General features: G+C 42.4%; 1 protein-coding gene and 1 non-coding gene across 7 annotated transcripts; both read left to right on the plus strand.

Annotated features, from left to right (window-relative positions):
- The first annotated feature begins 349 nt into the window (after nt 1–349).
- LOC118779864 (nascent polypeptide-associated complex subunit alpha) lies at nt 350–15,765 on the plus strand. 6 transcript variants are annotated; one of them, XM_036532167.1, is made up of 11 exons: nt 350–415; nt 1,862–1,937; nt 4,712–6,235; nt 9,368–9,409; nt 10,261–11,940; nt 13,097–13,176; nt 13,460–13,537; nt 14,140–14,286; nt 14,845–14,973; nt 15,241–15,363; nt 15,650–15,765. In XM_036532167.1, the coding sequence occupies exons 2-11, from the start codon at nt 1,868–1,870 to the stop codon at nt 15,662–15,664; spliced, it is 3,888 nt and encodes a 1,295-aa protein (XP_036388060.1). In that variant the 5' UTR covers nt 350–415; nt 1,862–1,867; the 3' UTR covers nt 15,665–15,765. The 6 variants fall into 6 exon arrangements, with proteins under 6 accessions (XP_036388060.1, XP_036388061.1, XP_036388063.1 ...); XM_036532168.1 differs by having other exon boundaries at nt 11,689–11,940; XM_036532170.1 differs by lacking the exon at nt 4,712–6,235.
- On the plus strand, nt 15,503–15,578 carry LOC118780014. Its single transcript, XR_005005054.1, has one exon. It is a non-coding gene; the product is annotated as a small nucleolar RNA SNORD59 (small nucleolar RNA).
- Nucleotides 15,766–17,508: the final 1,743 nt, after the last annotated feature.

Consider the following 17,508-nt stretch of genomic DNA (forward strand, 5'->3'; position numbering starts at 1 on the left):
CTCTGGAGTCCCTTCACTGACTGCAGTGGAGCCATCACAATTTTGAGGAGTGACAGTCAAGCAATCCCCAGTTAAAATGTATTTTATTGCAGTGTTTTTTTAGCACAACCTTTAGTATTTGTTTTATAGTGTCACCAAATCTGTATGATTCACATATTTAGTTTTTTAAATACCTGAAATATTTTATGCTGTATTATTAACTATTTCCACTCAATGATATTGACGTTGATTAAACATACCGATTATGTGATCCAAACGCTGCTTCACTCAAACGGTCTGACTGTTTGGGACGCTGCGAGAGTCTTTAGTGTGACGGTGACCCGGATGTAGAAAATCTGGGCATGTCCCATATCCTTGTTGCCCGGACAATTGCTCATTTCTTGCTCAGACATCTTGGATCCCAAGTGTTGACACGGTGAGTTTTTCTGTTTTTAATCCACCGACATCGGACGTTTAAAATACACCAGAATAATCGGATGTCTGATTTTTGAAAACAGTAGGGGCGTATATGAAATGCGACTTTTGTATTTTTCATCGTCTTTGTCTTTTTATAACACCTGGTTAATGGATGCTTGGAGCGAGTGCTGGTACAAAATGGGGGCTCAGGGACGTAGCTAGTGCTCACTGTAGTTAAGTTAACGAGGTATCTTAAGAAAAAGCGTAACTTCGATCATTGTTTTTAAGAGTATATTAAAGCCTGTTTGCTGAAACGTGAACCTTTAGTAAAAGATATTAAATTGGATATGACGTGTTGTCACTTGAATCGTCTGTCAAAAACCTAGGCTAGCTGTCTTGCCTAGCGTGGTTTGGTGAACATGTGGAGGACGATGGTTCTTAAACCGGGCGCTTTACATGTAACCTGGCTCTAGATGGTCGTGTTTTTTTTAAACACGATAGCCATTGGTGGTTGGTGAAGATATTTCTTGTTAATATTAGTCGTACACGTGAAATGAAGTCTGGCTTGATACATGGAAGTTGTCAGCTTGTGTCAGCGAACTTGCCTGACTAGTTAGCTAACGTACCTTCGAGTTTGGAACGCGGAGTGAAAAAAGTCGAAGAACAAATCGAGTGAGCTTAATGTAGTGCTATCTAAACATACAGGTTGATTGGAATTCTTTCTTAGTAAGACTGGAAGTAACAATAAGTCCATGTAGCGAGCTAACGTTTTTCCAGGTAGTTACATAACGTTAGCAACAAATGTAATGAGCAAGTGTTGGTTTACCAGCTATCTGACGTTAACTCTCGGATAAGTTACATGGCCACTCGTTGCATTCCAAAAAAGGACAGTTAGCTTTCGAGGTTGCTTCGGTAAAATGCTCGCTAGTAAATTCGTTCGTGTGTCGAAAAAAGTCAACATAACAGGTAGTGTCGAACACTAACGTTCATCAGTATGTTGCTTTTCAGTGTCGCTATCCCCATGCTTTGTCACTCGTTTTACTAGCTGTCGACGCTAGTTACTCGCTCAACTTTCTGCGCTACGATTGTCAAGCTGTTAGCTAGCTAGCTGTCCAATGTACTGTAATCGCTTCATTTGGCAGGGCCGTGCTGTTAGCGAGCGATCCCCGGATTCTCAGCTTATGCTGTTTCCTCGTACATCTTCTCAAAGTACTAACGTTAGCTAGATTCGACATGTATGAAAATAAGCGTTTGTTCAACACAGTTTGACGAATGTCCTTAAATCGGCCAGTGTTTGCCGGCTGATTCAGGAAAAATCAGTGCTACCAGTAGCTAAGAATTCATTGCGTGTTCACGGAGATGAAGGGTTTGCGCTCTGTGTGTTCTGAAAGCTATCGAGGAGATGTCAAGGTGAACGAAACCTGTTGAAGGCTTTATGACATGTCCATTCCTGTGTCGTTCACAGACAGACATGCCTGGCGAAGCTACAGAGACCGTTCCAGCAATGGAGCAGGAGATTCTGCAACCCCAGGCTGAGACTGGTTCGTATGGTAACACTTAACTTACAGAAACACTTGCATGCTCAACTCAACCATATATGGTCAGTGGGGTCCTGGAACTCATACACTCTTACACAGTATTAGTTGGATGCAGTTTTGTGTGTGTGTCCACCAACCAATGTGTGTCCTCTACCTAGAGGCTGAGATTTTACTGGGTCTACCCACTGTGCAGTGGCATTTTGTCTTCTAAGCTAGGATGGTTGAAAGCCTGTTGGCTATTGTTTTAGACTCTGGAGCCAGTCTTTGAAAGGCTGTTGCTGTAGTCATGTTTGTTGTTTCTATATAATATTGTTTTGGCACAATTGATGACATCATGCATTGTAAAGGGAGCGTGTGTGCAGACTGCTCATGATAACACAACGTTCCTGGTTCCTCCCAATATGGTAAATGGTACTGTTTTCTGTAGATGTATAATTTTGGTTGCTATATGGGAGTCTAGTGTAAATTCTATTTTTCATATTTTCTCTTTCTCCCACTGTATTTTTAGATGGTCTATTGCACAATTCACCAGCCATTCAGCTTGAAGGTTTGCACGAGTGCATGTAACCTTAAGATAGACTTAGATGTGTACATGTCTAAAGTGAATATGTAGGATTGTGTGAGAGATGGTGAATTTTCAGTCTAGCATTTTATTTTAACCTTATTGATTAATCTTGGGGTGTAATATAACACTTGTCACCTGCACAGTAGTCTAATTTTATTGTTGTAGCAGCTGATGGAGGCAGCTGGGTCTCTGCTGAGTGGAATTTCAGTTGTCTCCACCTGTCGTCTGTGGAATAACTGCTTTATCACCTGGTTGGGGGTTGGTGGAGAGTACACACAATTTGCATTAGAGAATAGTTTTGTACCCAATACAAAAGACCAAGGTTATTGGTCAAAACATCATCCTATGACTCTCTTCCAACATATGCTGTGTATGTGTTGTAAATTCTGCTGTTAGATTATTTATTCTCTATGGGTAATCCAGGATTCTGACAGACACAACCACATACACACTAACAGGGAATAACCTGCACTGAGTGGTGTTGCATTGTTGACTGGGTTGTATTGTAAAGATTTTTATGCATGGAACTTGGCATTTAAAAACAACAGCTTGCATGGATCGGTTTTCTAGTTGCAGTCTCTTCTTAACACTGATAACAAAGGAGAAGCATTGATCAGTATTGCCAATCAAACTTTATTTGGGTTGTAAAATGTTATTTGAATATGAGAGGCATTTTTGTTTTGTTTTTATTGTAAAATTAATTCTTGATCATCTGAGTGTGAAATATATTTATACATTTGTGCAGTAGTATTTACATATCTTGGGAATTGTTACAGGTTATGTGAAGCATATTTTTGCAGTTGGGGCCGTTTGGGGTCCCTTGGGATCCATTCCTTGTTATAATGCGTCTTTTCATTTATTTGCATTTGGAGAAGTGTCTTTTATAGTGGGAGTATTAACTTGGGGTTCCCTAAGTGTTTTCGCATTCAGTTTTTGGGGTGCATATGTGAACTTGAAAGGTCCTAGCCATATGAACTGTGGGAAAACTCTAATTAGGACAACATTTTTAGGAAGCAGAATGCTGCCACATATGCTTTATTTTCTCCAAATTTCTGAGCTCATTTCTAAGTAAACTCCTTGTTAGAAACATTTGTTCCTCTGAAATTGCTATTTAACAAGTAAGACATCTGTTTCTGCTGTCTGGATTTGCATGTTTTATTTGGTCATAACATTTTTCTCTTTTGTTGTAGTTCAGGGGAACTTGTAGAATCTTATAGTTTCTAATCTGCACTTCACTGGCACTGTCTGAGCTCAAGGTTTTGAAGGGTTTAGCTGGGGTCTGGGGATTCTCAGGAGTGTACTAAATGTGGGCACTGCATGAAAAGTGTGGGAGATGAGCACAGTAGTTAACAGATGTAGATGTTCACACTCACCATTAATTGGTTCAGTTGCTTCCACCACTGTCTTAGGCAGGGACTCTGATGTTTTACATATAAAACAAACCTTTGGATCTAACACGGAGCAATCAAAATCAAACTAATTATTTCTGTACTTCTTTAAGTTTTGTTCTGTGGAGGATCCAAGAGTTTGTTAATGTTTCTATGTATAAGACAACTATGCTGTGGGAATCTTAGCTATTTCTCTCTCACAAATACCAAGACTGATGCTGTGGGCACAAAGGCACTTTGGGTGGGACAGGCACCATATTTAATACCCATATTGAATCTTACAAGTGCCCTTGATCTTGTTCTCCTCTCCAAATTCAGATTCAACTTTTTTTTCTAAACTGATAAAGCCTAGTATTAGTAGTATATTACCTCATGCTCACTTAGAGCATGAGGTAAGAAAATTTGAATTCAGTTAGAGTATTAAATAGCCCTGGATTTGTTCTGTTAGGAGTCTTTCTTTTAAGCTAATTGAGAATTTTGAAAAGAGTGAGAGTGAGACTCTGGGTGCTGTATGACACAATCCCCATACACTAAAGAGACAGGAACCCTTAAAATATCTTGTTTCATATAATCAAAAAGTTCTTACCTAATCATACAGCCAATGTTCCAGTCACACCTGATATTTGTGTGTCCTAAGCCAGGTCAAAGTGGAAAAATCCTGGCAGTATATTTGATTCCTTCTAAAAGTGAAGAATATTTTTTATGATTAAAATAACATTTTGATTATATGATCCAAAAATGGTGTGAGTATGTCAACAGCTGCCGATAATGTTGCTGTGACTGCCTCCTCCTCCTGCTCCTCCTCCTCCTTTCCTCCCTCCCAGCTTCTGGGGTCGTGCTAACTTCTGCTTCACCAGCAATGGCAGTGCCTGATGTGACCAAGGGAGCGATTGCAGAAAGCCTTGTTGGCTCCTCTGAAGTTCCCATGGTGACATCTATGCCAGATGACGCACCGGAAACCCCTGCTGTGGTGAGCAGTTGTAGTAACAAGGAGGAATGCGTGGAAGCACTCGACAGCCAGCAGAATGGTGAAGTTGTATCTGAAGTCACAATGGAATCGAAAGTGCTGAAGGTTGCTGAAGAACCATCTGCAACTGCAGAAGAAACATCCATCCAAGGATCAGAGGCAACTGCCAAGGTTTCAACATGTGGCGTGGAAGAATCAGCTATCAAAGCAGCAGCTGCTGCTGAAGAGCCAGCTGCCAAGGAATCTCTGGCACCTTCTGAAGAATCCACTGTCCAAGAATCTGTTGTACCTGCTGAAGAATCGACTGTCCAAGAATCCGTGGCACCTTCTGAAGAATCAGCTGTCCAAGAATCTGTGGCAACTGCTGAAGAATCAGCTGTCCAAGAATCTGTGGCAACTGCTGAAGAATCGACTGTCCAAGAATCTGTGGTACCTTCTGAAGAATCGGCTGTCCAAGAGTCTGTGGCACCCTCTGAACAACCGGCTGTCCAAGAATCTGTGGCACCGTCTGAAGAATCCACTGTCCAAGATTCTGTGGCACCAAGTGAAGAATCAGCTGTCCAAGAATCTTTGGTACCTGCTGAAGAATCGGCTGTCCAAGAATCTGTGGCACCTTCTGAAGAATCCACTGTCCAAGATTCTGTGGCACCTGCTGAAGAATCAGCTATCCAGGAGTCAGCAGTTGTTGAAGATCTGGGAGCTGTTGAAGAGCCAGTTCAAGAACCAGTGGCTGCTACTGAAGAACCCTCAGTACAACAAGCAGAGACTGCTGTTGAAGAGCTACGCGGCGCTGCTGAAGAGCCAGCTGTTCCAGAACCATTTGATGCTACTGAACAGCCAGAAATTGATGTCCAAGACCTGGAAAGTGCTGCAGAAGAAACAGTCTGTCAAGAATTTGTTGAAAAACCTGCTGCTGAGGAGCTGGTGGATATTGCCAAAGAATCAGGTGCAGTGGAACCAATGGTTGTTGAAGAACCTGCGACTGAACAGCCTGCTGCCGCCGTACCACTCGCAGACAATGCCATGGACAGCGCAGATACAGCAGCTCCACAGGTGAATGCGGCCGAGGATGTCAGTGCTACAGCAACACTGGAACCTGGAGCACCTGGATCCGAACGTATTGATATGATCTGTGGGGACTTCAAAGCATTAAGCCTGGAATCAGAATCTGGACCGAATAAAGGTGAACCAAGCTGCGAAGAGGCTAAAGCAAAGCTTACAACCATAGAATTGATGCCCGCTGATGAAATAGATGGTGTGGCCACAGTGAACGGGTTGCCCATTGAGAGTGAAGAACCTGTAGCTGCCTTTTCTGAGAAGGTTCAGGCCAAGGTGGATTCTTATCGTGCTGGCCCTTCTCTTAAAGCCAGGCATCATTCAGGTGGGTTATTTTAAGATCTTTAATTTGGTTTACTTCTCAGAGCAGTTCAGTTTCAGGTCCTTCTCTTTGACTCCCTTTATCGTGCTTTGAAGAACAGCCCTTTGTGGCCTCCCAGTGAAGAAACCTTGATCAAAGGAACAAGGGTAGATTTAAATGCACATTACATTGCATTTCATAATTTTATTTCAAATAAACATTGGTCTGTTATTTTCCAAGCATTAGCCCGTTGTGTATTAGTTAAGGAAATCGCATCCTCTCAATCCTTCATGAAATTTAAAGCCAGATAAACTTTTAACAGTAGCACATGTCTGAGCTGGATCTGAAAATGAGTGGTTCTGAGTTGCAAACTGCTGTTAATAAATAAATAATACACTCAGGTATTGATTCCCATGTTGTATGGAAGTATGTTTTAGAGGTTTCAGGTGTATTTACATTGATTTTGCTCTTAAATGTACTAGTAAGTTCCACCTCTGTTATATACAATTTCATAATTATTAGCAAATTTAGTTGTCACCTGGTTGGATGTTGCAGTCCCATTTTGGAGCTGGCTGCAATGGCATATGCAGTAACAGATATATGTGTCTTGTTTCAGACGTACACATTTTTTCCATGGAATTTTTTTTAAAGTCTGAATTTCCATCATGGAGCTTGGCTATTTTTTAATCATTTCCGAGGTGACAGCCTGCGACTGTTTTAATCTTATTGCAACTGTTACTACATTGTTACTGTCTGCTGTCAGTGGTGTTGTCTTTTGACTGACCAGTTTCCGTTGCTCTGCTGTTTTGGGGCTTAACAGATTTCAGCAGAGTAAACGTACCAAGTGAACTGTGCAAATGTGCCTTCACACTGCTTGCTGTAGATGCTCTCAAGCTCAGATTTTTTATGTAGTACTTTTGTCATCCGCATATGTGATTAGCATTTAATCATACAGACTTCACCAGCCCAAAGAGCTGTGGTATTTTGTCCTTTAATTTCAAATCCATGGATTCTGCACCAGTGTGTACCACCCATAAACTGCTCGGTGGTAGTTAGACAGCCCATTCCATTCGTGTGATTTTGGCGAACCCAAGAGTCAAATGGGCCAGCAGCCTGCAAGATTACAGACTCAAAATTCCAATTTGTGAAACAGCTCAGAGTTTTCAGTTTGCAAATAACTGGATGGAAGACTTCTTTCCAAAGAAGATGTCAAAACTTTGTCTTGTTCTTTTTTCACTCTATCTAACAATTATTACTGAGGAATATTTAAATCAAAATTGAATAGCTTTTTAAATATCCTTGGACTGAACAGTTGAGCTTTTTTCATACTGGTGTCTCAGTGCATTTCATACCCTTAGGCAGTGTTTGATGCTCAGTGTTCTCAGACTGCACTTAACAGGTTCTTGGCTCAGTCACAAGTTGGGGTGGGTATCTTTTGGGTTTTTCCGATACCGGTGCTAAAGTGATACTTTTAAAACGGTACTGGTGCCTGAACCGATACTTGAAAAAAAAGCACAAAACGACGGTCGATGACGTTAAAGAACGGCTTTTTTTGTTGCTAAGGCAAAAACTTGAAATTGAACAATATACAGTATTAACTGTTAACAGTTTAAAGTATACTTAAATATATAAATATGAATAAATACAAAACACTTAAACTTACATATGTTATATGTTGGTTAACTTACCTATTAGCTTTGAAAAACACAGCATATGTTTTCACTCTTTATTTTTGTAGCCATGTGTTTCTGTCTACTACATGGAAGCAGTATAGTGCTGTTGCTGTGATGTCAAAATTGAATTGATACGAGTGGCGTTTTTTCTCCCGGAAGCATTTCACATGGCCTCGGAAAACTGGAGGTGTGCTCCCGCATCAGGTATGACTAAAGGAAAAAATACGGGAAGAAACGTAACGCCACATGCCGGGGGCAGCTGTTATTGCGCTAAAAATGGCTATTCGATGTATGGCGTCAACTATACCGCCCAGCACTAGCGCATTTAAGTGGCACTGAAATGAGGGACCGAAATCTGCGTTGCAATTTGGTCAGGTAGATACCAGTCATATAGGAACCGGTGCCAGTATCGGTACCCAACCCTAGTCACAAGAGATGAAGCCAGAGTGTACAAATGCCAGAATTACTAATATACTGGTATGAGCACACAGCGTTAGGCTTTTTAAAGGCCCTTGTAAAAAAGATTAAAGATTAAATGTGATTGGAAAAACACTAGTGGGGAAAAAAGACCTCATTTAGCAACTATTCCAGTGTTTTAGCAGCTATCCAGTGTTCTGAAAAAAGTTTTTAGGGTTGACTACAAGCAGTGCATTTTAGTGCAGAATTATTTTGTAATATGTATTTGGACATAGAGGACTCGGACAGTAGAAAGAGCTGTCCAGATTCAGTCACTCAAGAAGCTGCTGGAGTCATAGAAGAAGAAAGACACATTTGCAGCAAGAAAGGAGCATGCAGGCAGACAGGCATGTTGAATGAAAATGAAAGATAAGGACCTTCTTGAACCTTGCTGAGAACACAAGTACTTATCTGAGCCATGGGTAAAGATTAAGCTGCCACAGCAATAAACTGAAACGCAGTAAATGGAAAATACATCTGTACAATATGTCTGAAGAAAATGGTAAACTAAAGCTGGTAATCAAATCTGCACCCACATACTTGTATTACCAATCCCTGATCACTAAACTCCGGTGGAGAGTCATCCTGAACTGCATTGACTTTTAGGACCATGTCATAAGGGGTTAAATGGTTCTGCTGTCCATTCTGATACAGGTAGTTGACAGATGTTCCAGTAACTTTTCTGTAATTTGCCTGTTTTCTACAGGTTAAATGGATGTCTCTGGTAAAGAACATTCAACTTTCCTGAACTTTTAGAAAGATGCTGCTGATCTTTGCTGAACAAGTTGTGTGGGCATCTTGGTCATGTGCATTTCCCCCTTGTATATTCTTTTTACTGTAGCATTGCCTGCTTTTAATATAATCGCAGTATGCTCTTATTACGTGGCATGTTGGCACAAGGCTTTGAAAAGTGGTGCAGTGAGCTCTTGATGCTTGTGAGCCTGATGGTTGGACAATTCGGATGGAGTTTTTGTCTTCACTGTGGCTGTTTCAACCACTGTAACTGTAACTCCCTTGAATTACCCAGCTCCAGCTCCACCTGCTGCAGCCTCCATGGAGAAGTCCTCAGGTAGACAACCCAATGCCAGGCTTTCTGCTCTGGGCCTGTCCCACCCCCATTGTGTCCTGCTCTTATACTCCTGTTGAGCTTTGCTACAGCCGTTCACACTGGTGATCTATGGTCTGTGGTGTTGCATCAGCACACTATAGGTCAAATTAACATTGTGTATTGGCTCAGTGAATGCATCATGAGGATTGCTCGTTTTTGGCACTTACTCAGGCTCGTGATTGGTCGACAGCAATGTGGTGGTTTTTCACCTCATGTTGTGCTTGGTTGGCAAAACAATCTTAGTTTCAGTGCTCACCTTAAATGAGAAGGCACAGGGGGGTTCTTCACAGGGCAGTCCCCATCTCTCTAACTGAGTAACTCTCCCTTAAACAATCTAGTGTGGTGTGCAGTGCTGCAGTAACCACTCGGTTTCTGCTAACCAGAAACTTGCTTTGGATTAAAGTCATAGATTAAAGTGTCTAGTTTGGTGTAGTTGCCTTTATACTTCCTCCAAAACTGACATCCTCAGTTTTGCATTGTTCCAAACAGAGAGAGTAAGATGACACCCCTCTAAGGCTGTATTGCAAGTAGAGGTGGTGACAGATCCTAAGAGGCAGAGTACGATGAGCTACAATGCATTTGGTGATGCATGAAGATGTGTGCAGTTATAATTGTATGGCTGGGTGCCATAGTTGGTAAGAAACTATGGCACTTAGGATTGTGTGAAATTGTGTGTGCATTTGGTATGGATTGAGCATTTTTCCTTTTTCGTATTGTAAGATCTCACCTTTCGTGGTTGGAGCCTTTTACCTTGTTAGTATTAGTAGGTCATTTGCCAACAAATTGCAACTGAAACTCTGTATTTTCTTCAGCTATGCCTCCCCCTGCTTCCGAGAAGGTTTCCTCCACCCCTCCACGCGCCATAGCTGCTTGCTCCACTGCTACGCCAAAAAATAAAGAAGCTATAGCAGAGCCGACCCTGTCATCCTCTCTATTGTCCTCTACCTCCAAGCCCATGCCTGTTGCCTGCAAGCGCTTATCCTCACCTGCTTCGGCTTCCTCGCCCTCCTCTGCCAAGTCAACCCCCTCATTCTCTCCCATGTCCTCCCACTCTTTCTCGTCCAAGTCTTCCACCTCCCCCCTGCCCCAAAGCACTCCTCCCTGCTCTCCCCAAGCCTCTGCCCAGCCTGGCCTGTCAGATTCTGGCCAGGGGTACCAGCCTAAGGTTGTCAAGGCAGGTATGCCAGGGCATTTTAAGAAGGGTGATGGCTTCGAGACATGCCCTGACATGACACCAAAACTCGGTCTCATAGAGAGCGATCCATTTAAGGCTGTCCCCCTCAATGACACACCGGTAAAAACAAGTGCCCCGATCCTGCCCCAGACAACTGTAGTTTCCTCTGTTCCGACTGATCCTGGTAGTCCTTTTCCAGTCCCACCTTCTGATGTTACCCTCTCTCCTCCTGTGCAAACAAAGGAGGTGAAGGTAGTCAAAGCCCCAGCTGATACCCCTGCCCTTGCTGAAGCCTCCACTTTATTCCATGACACTGCAGTTGAAGGTGAATTGTCTGCTCATGCTGGAGCAGGACTATTTGAGGTGGATGCATCTTCATCCTCCCCTCTTGCTTCTGCCTCAGTTGAAGCCAATCCAGATGAAGCTGATGCCCTTCCCACAACTGAAACTGTGTCAGCTGAAGCTCGGTCCCCTGCTCAGACGCCCCCATTGAGTCCGGAGACCCCTACATTAGAAAAAGCTGCTGCTGTTGCCCTGCCTGAAGTCCAAGCTGAACCTGTTCAAGACAAGTCCAGTGCTTCTGCTTTAGCTAAACCAGAGAGCCCTGCTATTGCCAGTGCAACTAAATCCGGTGTGCTGCTCTCTCCCAAGAAAACTGGTGCTCCAATTGCCTTCAAAGTGACCTCCCAGCCCGCTGCCCCTGCTCCCATGTCTTTTTCTGCAGCCTTGCCCTTCAGCCCACCCAAAGCACCCGAAACCTCTCAGCTTGCATGTGCTGCTTCTGAACCCGCTAAAGACGAGCCGACTGCAGCGGCCAAAGATGCAAGTTCACAGCTTCCATGTGAAGCCACTGTTGATGGTGATGTGAAAGAGGCCATTGCAGCCTCTGCTGACCAGCCTATAGAAAAGCCTGTAGCTACCTCGCCATCCCTTCCTGATTCTGTCCTCTCCCCTGCTGACCAGACCTCTGCCATTGCTAACCTGTCCCCACCTTCAACTGATACACAAAAATCTCCCTCTGCCGCTCCACCTCCCGTCCCCCTTTGCATCCCTACACCCGACCCAGCTGCTCCGGTCGTCTCTGTGCCTCCAAAGCCCGCCCCCCTCTCGGCCCCGGAGGATGAGGATGACCTGCCCCCCCTCATCCCACCTGAAAGGCCCAATGACATGCCCATTTTCCACACGCCAGTGGAAACGCCCCCAAAACCCGCTCCCGCTCCCTCTGCTGTCGTTTCCCCATCGGCAGCTGCCTCCACCCCTAAACCCCCTCCAGCTAAAGCCCCCATCCAGGTGGAGCCCGTGATCAAGAATGACAAGGGTATCCTGTCTGTCTGTCTCTTGTGCTTGTCTTTAATTGTCCACTGATACTGACCAATGTATTTATTTGTTTTTGGGACATCTTGCATGTCGAAAAGACTGGAGTGAAGGAAGAAAGTCAGGCAGCTCTCAAGTCTAAAAGGAAAATTTCATTTTTTCTCACGTTGACATAAATATCAAATCTGGCCTATGTACACCTCTTGTGAGTGGTTGAATTTTCATATTCATCCTATGTAATATCAAAGCAAGCTTCATCACCATCATCATGCAGCTACATGTGCCGTTTCAGATAGGATAATGTAAAATTATCTGCCATTACTCTGGAATTGTCTTGTGTAATAGCGTTCTTTTTTGTATGCATCTGCTCAATAACAGTGTAGACTTGGATTAAAATTACAGTGTAGAGGGTTGCCAGTTTGTTTTCGTGTATTTACATTCAACACAACATATAAACACACATATAAACACAAGTTTATGTTACTGTGACACTTGCTCCTTGAGTCTTTTAGAGCCGGTTTTGATGATGTAGTTTTCTTGGTTGCAGTGAGATCTTGTGTCATTAGGATTTTCATGTGATTTGAGAGTAATACTTGATTGTTCAAAATGTTTAAATCTGTTACATTGAAAAATTATGGGTTTAATTAATTTGGTAAATGACAAAGCAGTAGTCCAATGTTGGATACTCTTTGTGTGTTTCCCAGACTTGACTTTCAACAGGTTAAATAGCCTCATTACCTGTGCTCAGTCTGACAGAGGTGATGTAGTGCTTATGCAACAGTAAAAGGTCATGCCACTGCCTCTCGGGTCAGTCATAAATGATCAATACATAAAATAATCAGTATCCAAAACTGGCGTGCTTCTTTTCTTGAAACATGCAAGCATAAATGGTGATTCTTACTATACATTTGATGTTGATGTAAGTTAAGTGTTTGGCTCAGGAGAACTCATTTTACAGAATTTTGGATTTGTTTTCAGGTTCAGTAACTCTGAAATCTTTCTTTTTGCATATTACAAGTGAAATATTCTAGAAATGTTCTCAATCTTGTGTGTTTCCCGCCACAAGCAGAGAGTTATCATAACTCATTTGGTTGATGCATAAGCCTAAGTGTATAGGCAGGCTGTGTATCCATGCTAATCATTCTCTGGGTGGTTTGCAGGGTCTGGCACAGAGTCAGACAGCGATGAGTCAGTACCAGAGCTCGAGGAGCAGGACTCAACACAGACACAGCAGGCACAGGTAAGACCACCAGGGGGTGCCAAAGAGGGCCAGTTAGTCATGCGACTTTTACAGCGTTGGTAAATTTAATTCACTTGTGCCCATCCTTTTTGTTGCCCAAATATTTCAATTTTCTCAAATTATCTACAGGTTTTACACAGCTGTTATGATGCATACCAACCTGTCAAACTAATTTAGGTCATTTTGTTTTTCATTTGTTAATACTGTAACTGCAGTGAATAACTAAACAGTGATTTCAATTTGAAATGCCTCACTCCACTTTTGAATATGCATGCTCCCTCAGCTTGCGGCAGCTGCAGAAATCGACGAGGAACCAGTCAGCAAGGCAAAACAGAGCAGAAGTGAAAAGAAAGCACGAAAGGTAAGTCATCTCGGCACCAAGTAGATTATAGATCATCGTACATCAAGAATAAAGTGTTAACCTCTTGGGTTTTATTCCTTTCAAGTGAGGGGTTTGGTTTTTATATTGTAAAATTATATTGGAATGAAGTAATGTTGTATTCATATTAATTAATATGATATTGTACAGCAGCAGTGGTAAGGAGCAGGACTCGTACCTGAAAGATTGCTGGTTTGATTCCCCAATAAGGCAGTGCTTTTGTACCCTTGGGGAAGATACTTAACCCACATTTGCCTCAGTAAATATTCAGCTGCATAAATGACTGAAATTGTAACCTATGTGAGTTGCTCTGGATAAGAGCATCTTCTAAATGACAATAATGTAATACTGTAGTTATGTTGTGGCCTTTGTAGATAATCATTGGATTTGTTTTCGTTTAGATGAATGAATCGTATTTGTAAAATCGTAAAGAATAACGGCCAGAACGCAAAATAAGTTTCTAGCTGTAGTTTTTAGCCCCCTGAAGGGTAAACAAGGAGGTGAAGTTCACTTCCACAGGAAATAAAAGGCCACATTAAATTTTAAGTATCTCAGTAAATTTTTGGACTGTGCCTTTCTTTCAGGCCATGTCCAAGCTGGGTCTTCGGCAGGTGACCGGCGTTACAAGGGTAACAATCCGGAAATCCAAGAACATCCTGTTCGTCATCACCAAACCAGACGTGTACAAGAGCCCTGCGTCAGACACATACATCGTCTTTGGAGAGGCGAAGGTAGGAACGTCTGACGGGGCATTTTGCCAACAGCACAATTAAAATAACTGCCAGCTCTCCAAAACAGCCTGGAGGTTTGTCTTTCACTTGCCTTGTCACCCAAGGTTAAAGGTGAACAAATGGTGACATGTAGTTGGTGAGATGTTTTGTGTGAACATGCACTGAGAGTTGGCCGCCACACTTTGCAGTAATGAAGAACCTTTCGATTTTTGCTTGGCAGTGCTTGGTCGAGGTGGGTCACCTTGGTAAAGAACAGTAGACCACTGTAACTACAGTGTTTAATTTGCTGCAGTCTCTTCCTCCGGTGGTGGTCATAAGTTCATCTTTCATAGGGTGATAAAACCAAGATTTCTAGACTGAGAATGATTTTTTCAGGGTGATATTTTTAGCTGATGATGAGGTCATTGTCAGTCCAGCCAGCGTCTGTATCTTCAGGGGCCTCTCAGGCCCAGCAGTGAGGGCGTGAAGGCCTCCTTAGTCAGCCCATGTGAAAGGCAGACTTGGTAGCGAAGTTGTGTGTAAATAAGATGTATGAACATCTCTCCACTCCCGCTGCAGATTGAAGACCTTTCACAGCAGGCCCAGCTGGCCGCTGCAGAAAAGTTCAAGGTCCAAGGAGAGGCGGTCTCGAATATCCAGGAGAACACGCAGACGCCAACGGTACAGGAGGAGAGCGAAGAAGAAGAGGTGAGTGGCCCGAGTGCTAGGTGGAGTGCTATCCGTCAGCGTGCCACTTTGACATGTCTATCTATGTTCATATGTGTTGGCCCATCTCTTTAGTCTGTCTTTCGGTCTTTAGTTGTGTTCATATAAATCTGCCCAAAATTCGGTTCATAAGCATTCTGAAGTGAGTGTGGCACCGGGAGCTTTTGATTGCATTTTTGCAGTGATCACGCAGCACTTTGTGTGGGAAATGCCGTCAGAACAACCAGTAACATTCTGTGTGGTTTGCAGGTTGACGAGACGGGAGTGGAGGTGAAGGACATCGAGCTGGTGATGTCACAAGCCAACGTATCGCGGGCGAAGGCCGTGCGCGCTCTCAAGAACAATAACAACGACATCGTCAACGCCATCATGGTAAGAGCAGCCTCTGGTTTTTGTTCAAGTAGTCACATCATCAAAATGATCAGCAACTGTCACTAAGGATTTATTCCTGGAAGTTTTCACTATTTCATTTGAAAATGTGACCCAGTTGCACTAGTTCTGATAACCATTCCTTTCTGTGATGATTGAAACAGAGACTTTCGTTCTTCTGACTAAAAGCTGAAGCCAGTCTTACTGTCCTGAGAAAGGATTGAGAGGAAACGCAAGTGACAAGCGGTTGTGGAATTTTTTTGCCAAATAATTGGTTTTGTCTTTGCAGGAACTGACGATGTAGCAGATGGCGGCCATGCCTGTTAAGGACGTTGCTGATGAATTTACACTATTGTTTGTACAATTTATACCCAAAAGATTAATAAAGTTGTGGATTGAAAAGATGGAATAGTGGTCTTTATTTGTCAGAAATAGAATGCTTTCTGTCATGGAGATTAGGCTGATGAAGATTTCAAAACATTTGAGATTTCCAGCTCCACCACCATCACCACCCCCCACCCCAATATAAGGTTAATTTACCTAACTCATTGGGACAAATGGGGACATCATAGGAATATAGCTTAAGCCAAACTTTGACTCATCAGAATAGAGTAAATGGTACATGGACAGCTGGACAATGAAATTGCAGAAGTGTTAGACACATTCAGGAGTTACCATACAGGGAGGCATTTTTCCTTCACAGATAATCACAATAGATTTGAATTCTGTCATTACATTAAGAAGGAAAAACTATTGAGTGAAATGGGTCCCATCACTAGATTTTTCATGGTATGGTATCTGAAGTGTAATCAAGTATATCTGTAATTGGCATTCCCAGAACTGGAAGACTCAAAAAGCTGTGAGAAATACTTGGATAATATCCTTTAAGAGTACAAAGATGTTAAGTGTTGAAATGACATCAGAACGGGTAGAAGGCTAAGGTGTCTTAAATAAATGTATTTGCCTTGTACATCGCTCTGGAAAAGAGTGTCTGCTAAAGACTGCAAAAGTGTTTCTCAGTCCTACTCCTGGAGGCCCACTGTCCTGCATATCTTCTAACTATCCTTGCTCTAAACACACCTGATTAGTGTGATTAACGTGCTCTTGATTAAATCAGGTGTGTTCAGGTGATAAAAAGTGCCACTGATGAGTTCAGTCAGGTAGGCAAAGCAGGGAAAGATGGAAAACATGCAGGACAGTGGGCCTCCAGGAGCAGGATTGAGAAACATTAAGTGACAATGTATTCTAAGTGTGTCAGTGTCCCATCCATCAAGAGTATGAAGGTTGCCCTTGGAATCAAAGTTGATAGGAGGATACAGCATTGCGGTAAGAATATCCTTAAGAAAGGGGCTAGAAGGCTAAAATTCAACTTTGCTAGAAACAGTTACATTGGTCATCCCAAGATATCAGCTGTAACAGCTATCAACAGCTATAAATATTTTTAGTGGCTTGTGAAGTAAACATTCTGCTGCATACATATTATGCATTTACATGCAACAAATGTTAATGTCTGAAACAATATACTGTAAGAGTTTTTAACATTTCATGGAGACAGTAGTAGTCCTAATATTAGTCTGTTTAAATATTTAATAAAACATTGGTGGCAGTACAGCATAGTGGTTAAGGAGCAGGACTTGTAACTGAAAGGTTGAAGGTTTGATTCCTCATGGGGGTACTACTGCTGTACCCATGGGAAAAATACTTAACCCACAATTGTCTCAGTAAATACCCAGCTGTATAAATGGGTAACATTGTAAAAACCTGTAACTGATGATCTGCTCTGGACAAGAGCATTTGCTAAAGGCCAATAGTGTGATGTAACATCAAAAAGGAACAGACTCTCAGTGCTGCTTAGGTATGAGATATGTCTCACCCATAGTGAGCTGTTGAATGGCATTTCAGTAAAAGTCAATTCACTATCAAGGTTTCCCCAATGTGTGTTAATATATTGTATAGACATGCCAAGACACAATGTCACCACTTTGATGTGCTACATTTTGAACATTAAGGTGTTTGCTTTGGTCTGTTCTATTCAAATCAAGTGTATTCTGCAGTTGATTTAAGATCCTATATTGACTCGTATTTAAAATTGTAAATCACCCTTTTTGTTTGCATAGGGTGTTTTGTTGCCCAGATTTTCATGTAACT

This window comes from Megalops cyprinoides, chromosome 6, assembly GCF_013368585.1.
Source record: "Megalops cyprinoides isolate fMegCyp1 chromosome 6, fMegCyp1.pri, whole genome shotgun sequence".
NCBI lineage: Eukaryota > Metazoa > Chordata > Actinopteri > Elopiformes > Megalopidae > Megalops > Megalops cyprinoides.

Excerpts from the sequence above, each read along its gene's own strand:
- LOC118779864 (XM_036532167.1), top strand. The coding sequence starts at position 1,868 with ATGCCTGGCGAAGCTACAGAGACCGTTCCAGCAATGGAGCAGGAGATT. Across the intron at positions 1,938-4,711 it reads GCAACCCCAGGCTGAGACTG|CTTCTGGGGTCGTGCTAACT; the intron begins GTTCGTATGGTA and ends CCTCCCTCCCAG. Across the intron at positions 6,236-9,367 it reads TAAAGCCAGGCATCATTCAG|CTCCAGCTCCACCTGCTGCA; the intron begins GTGGGTTATTTT and ends TGAATTACCCAG.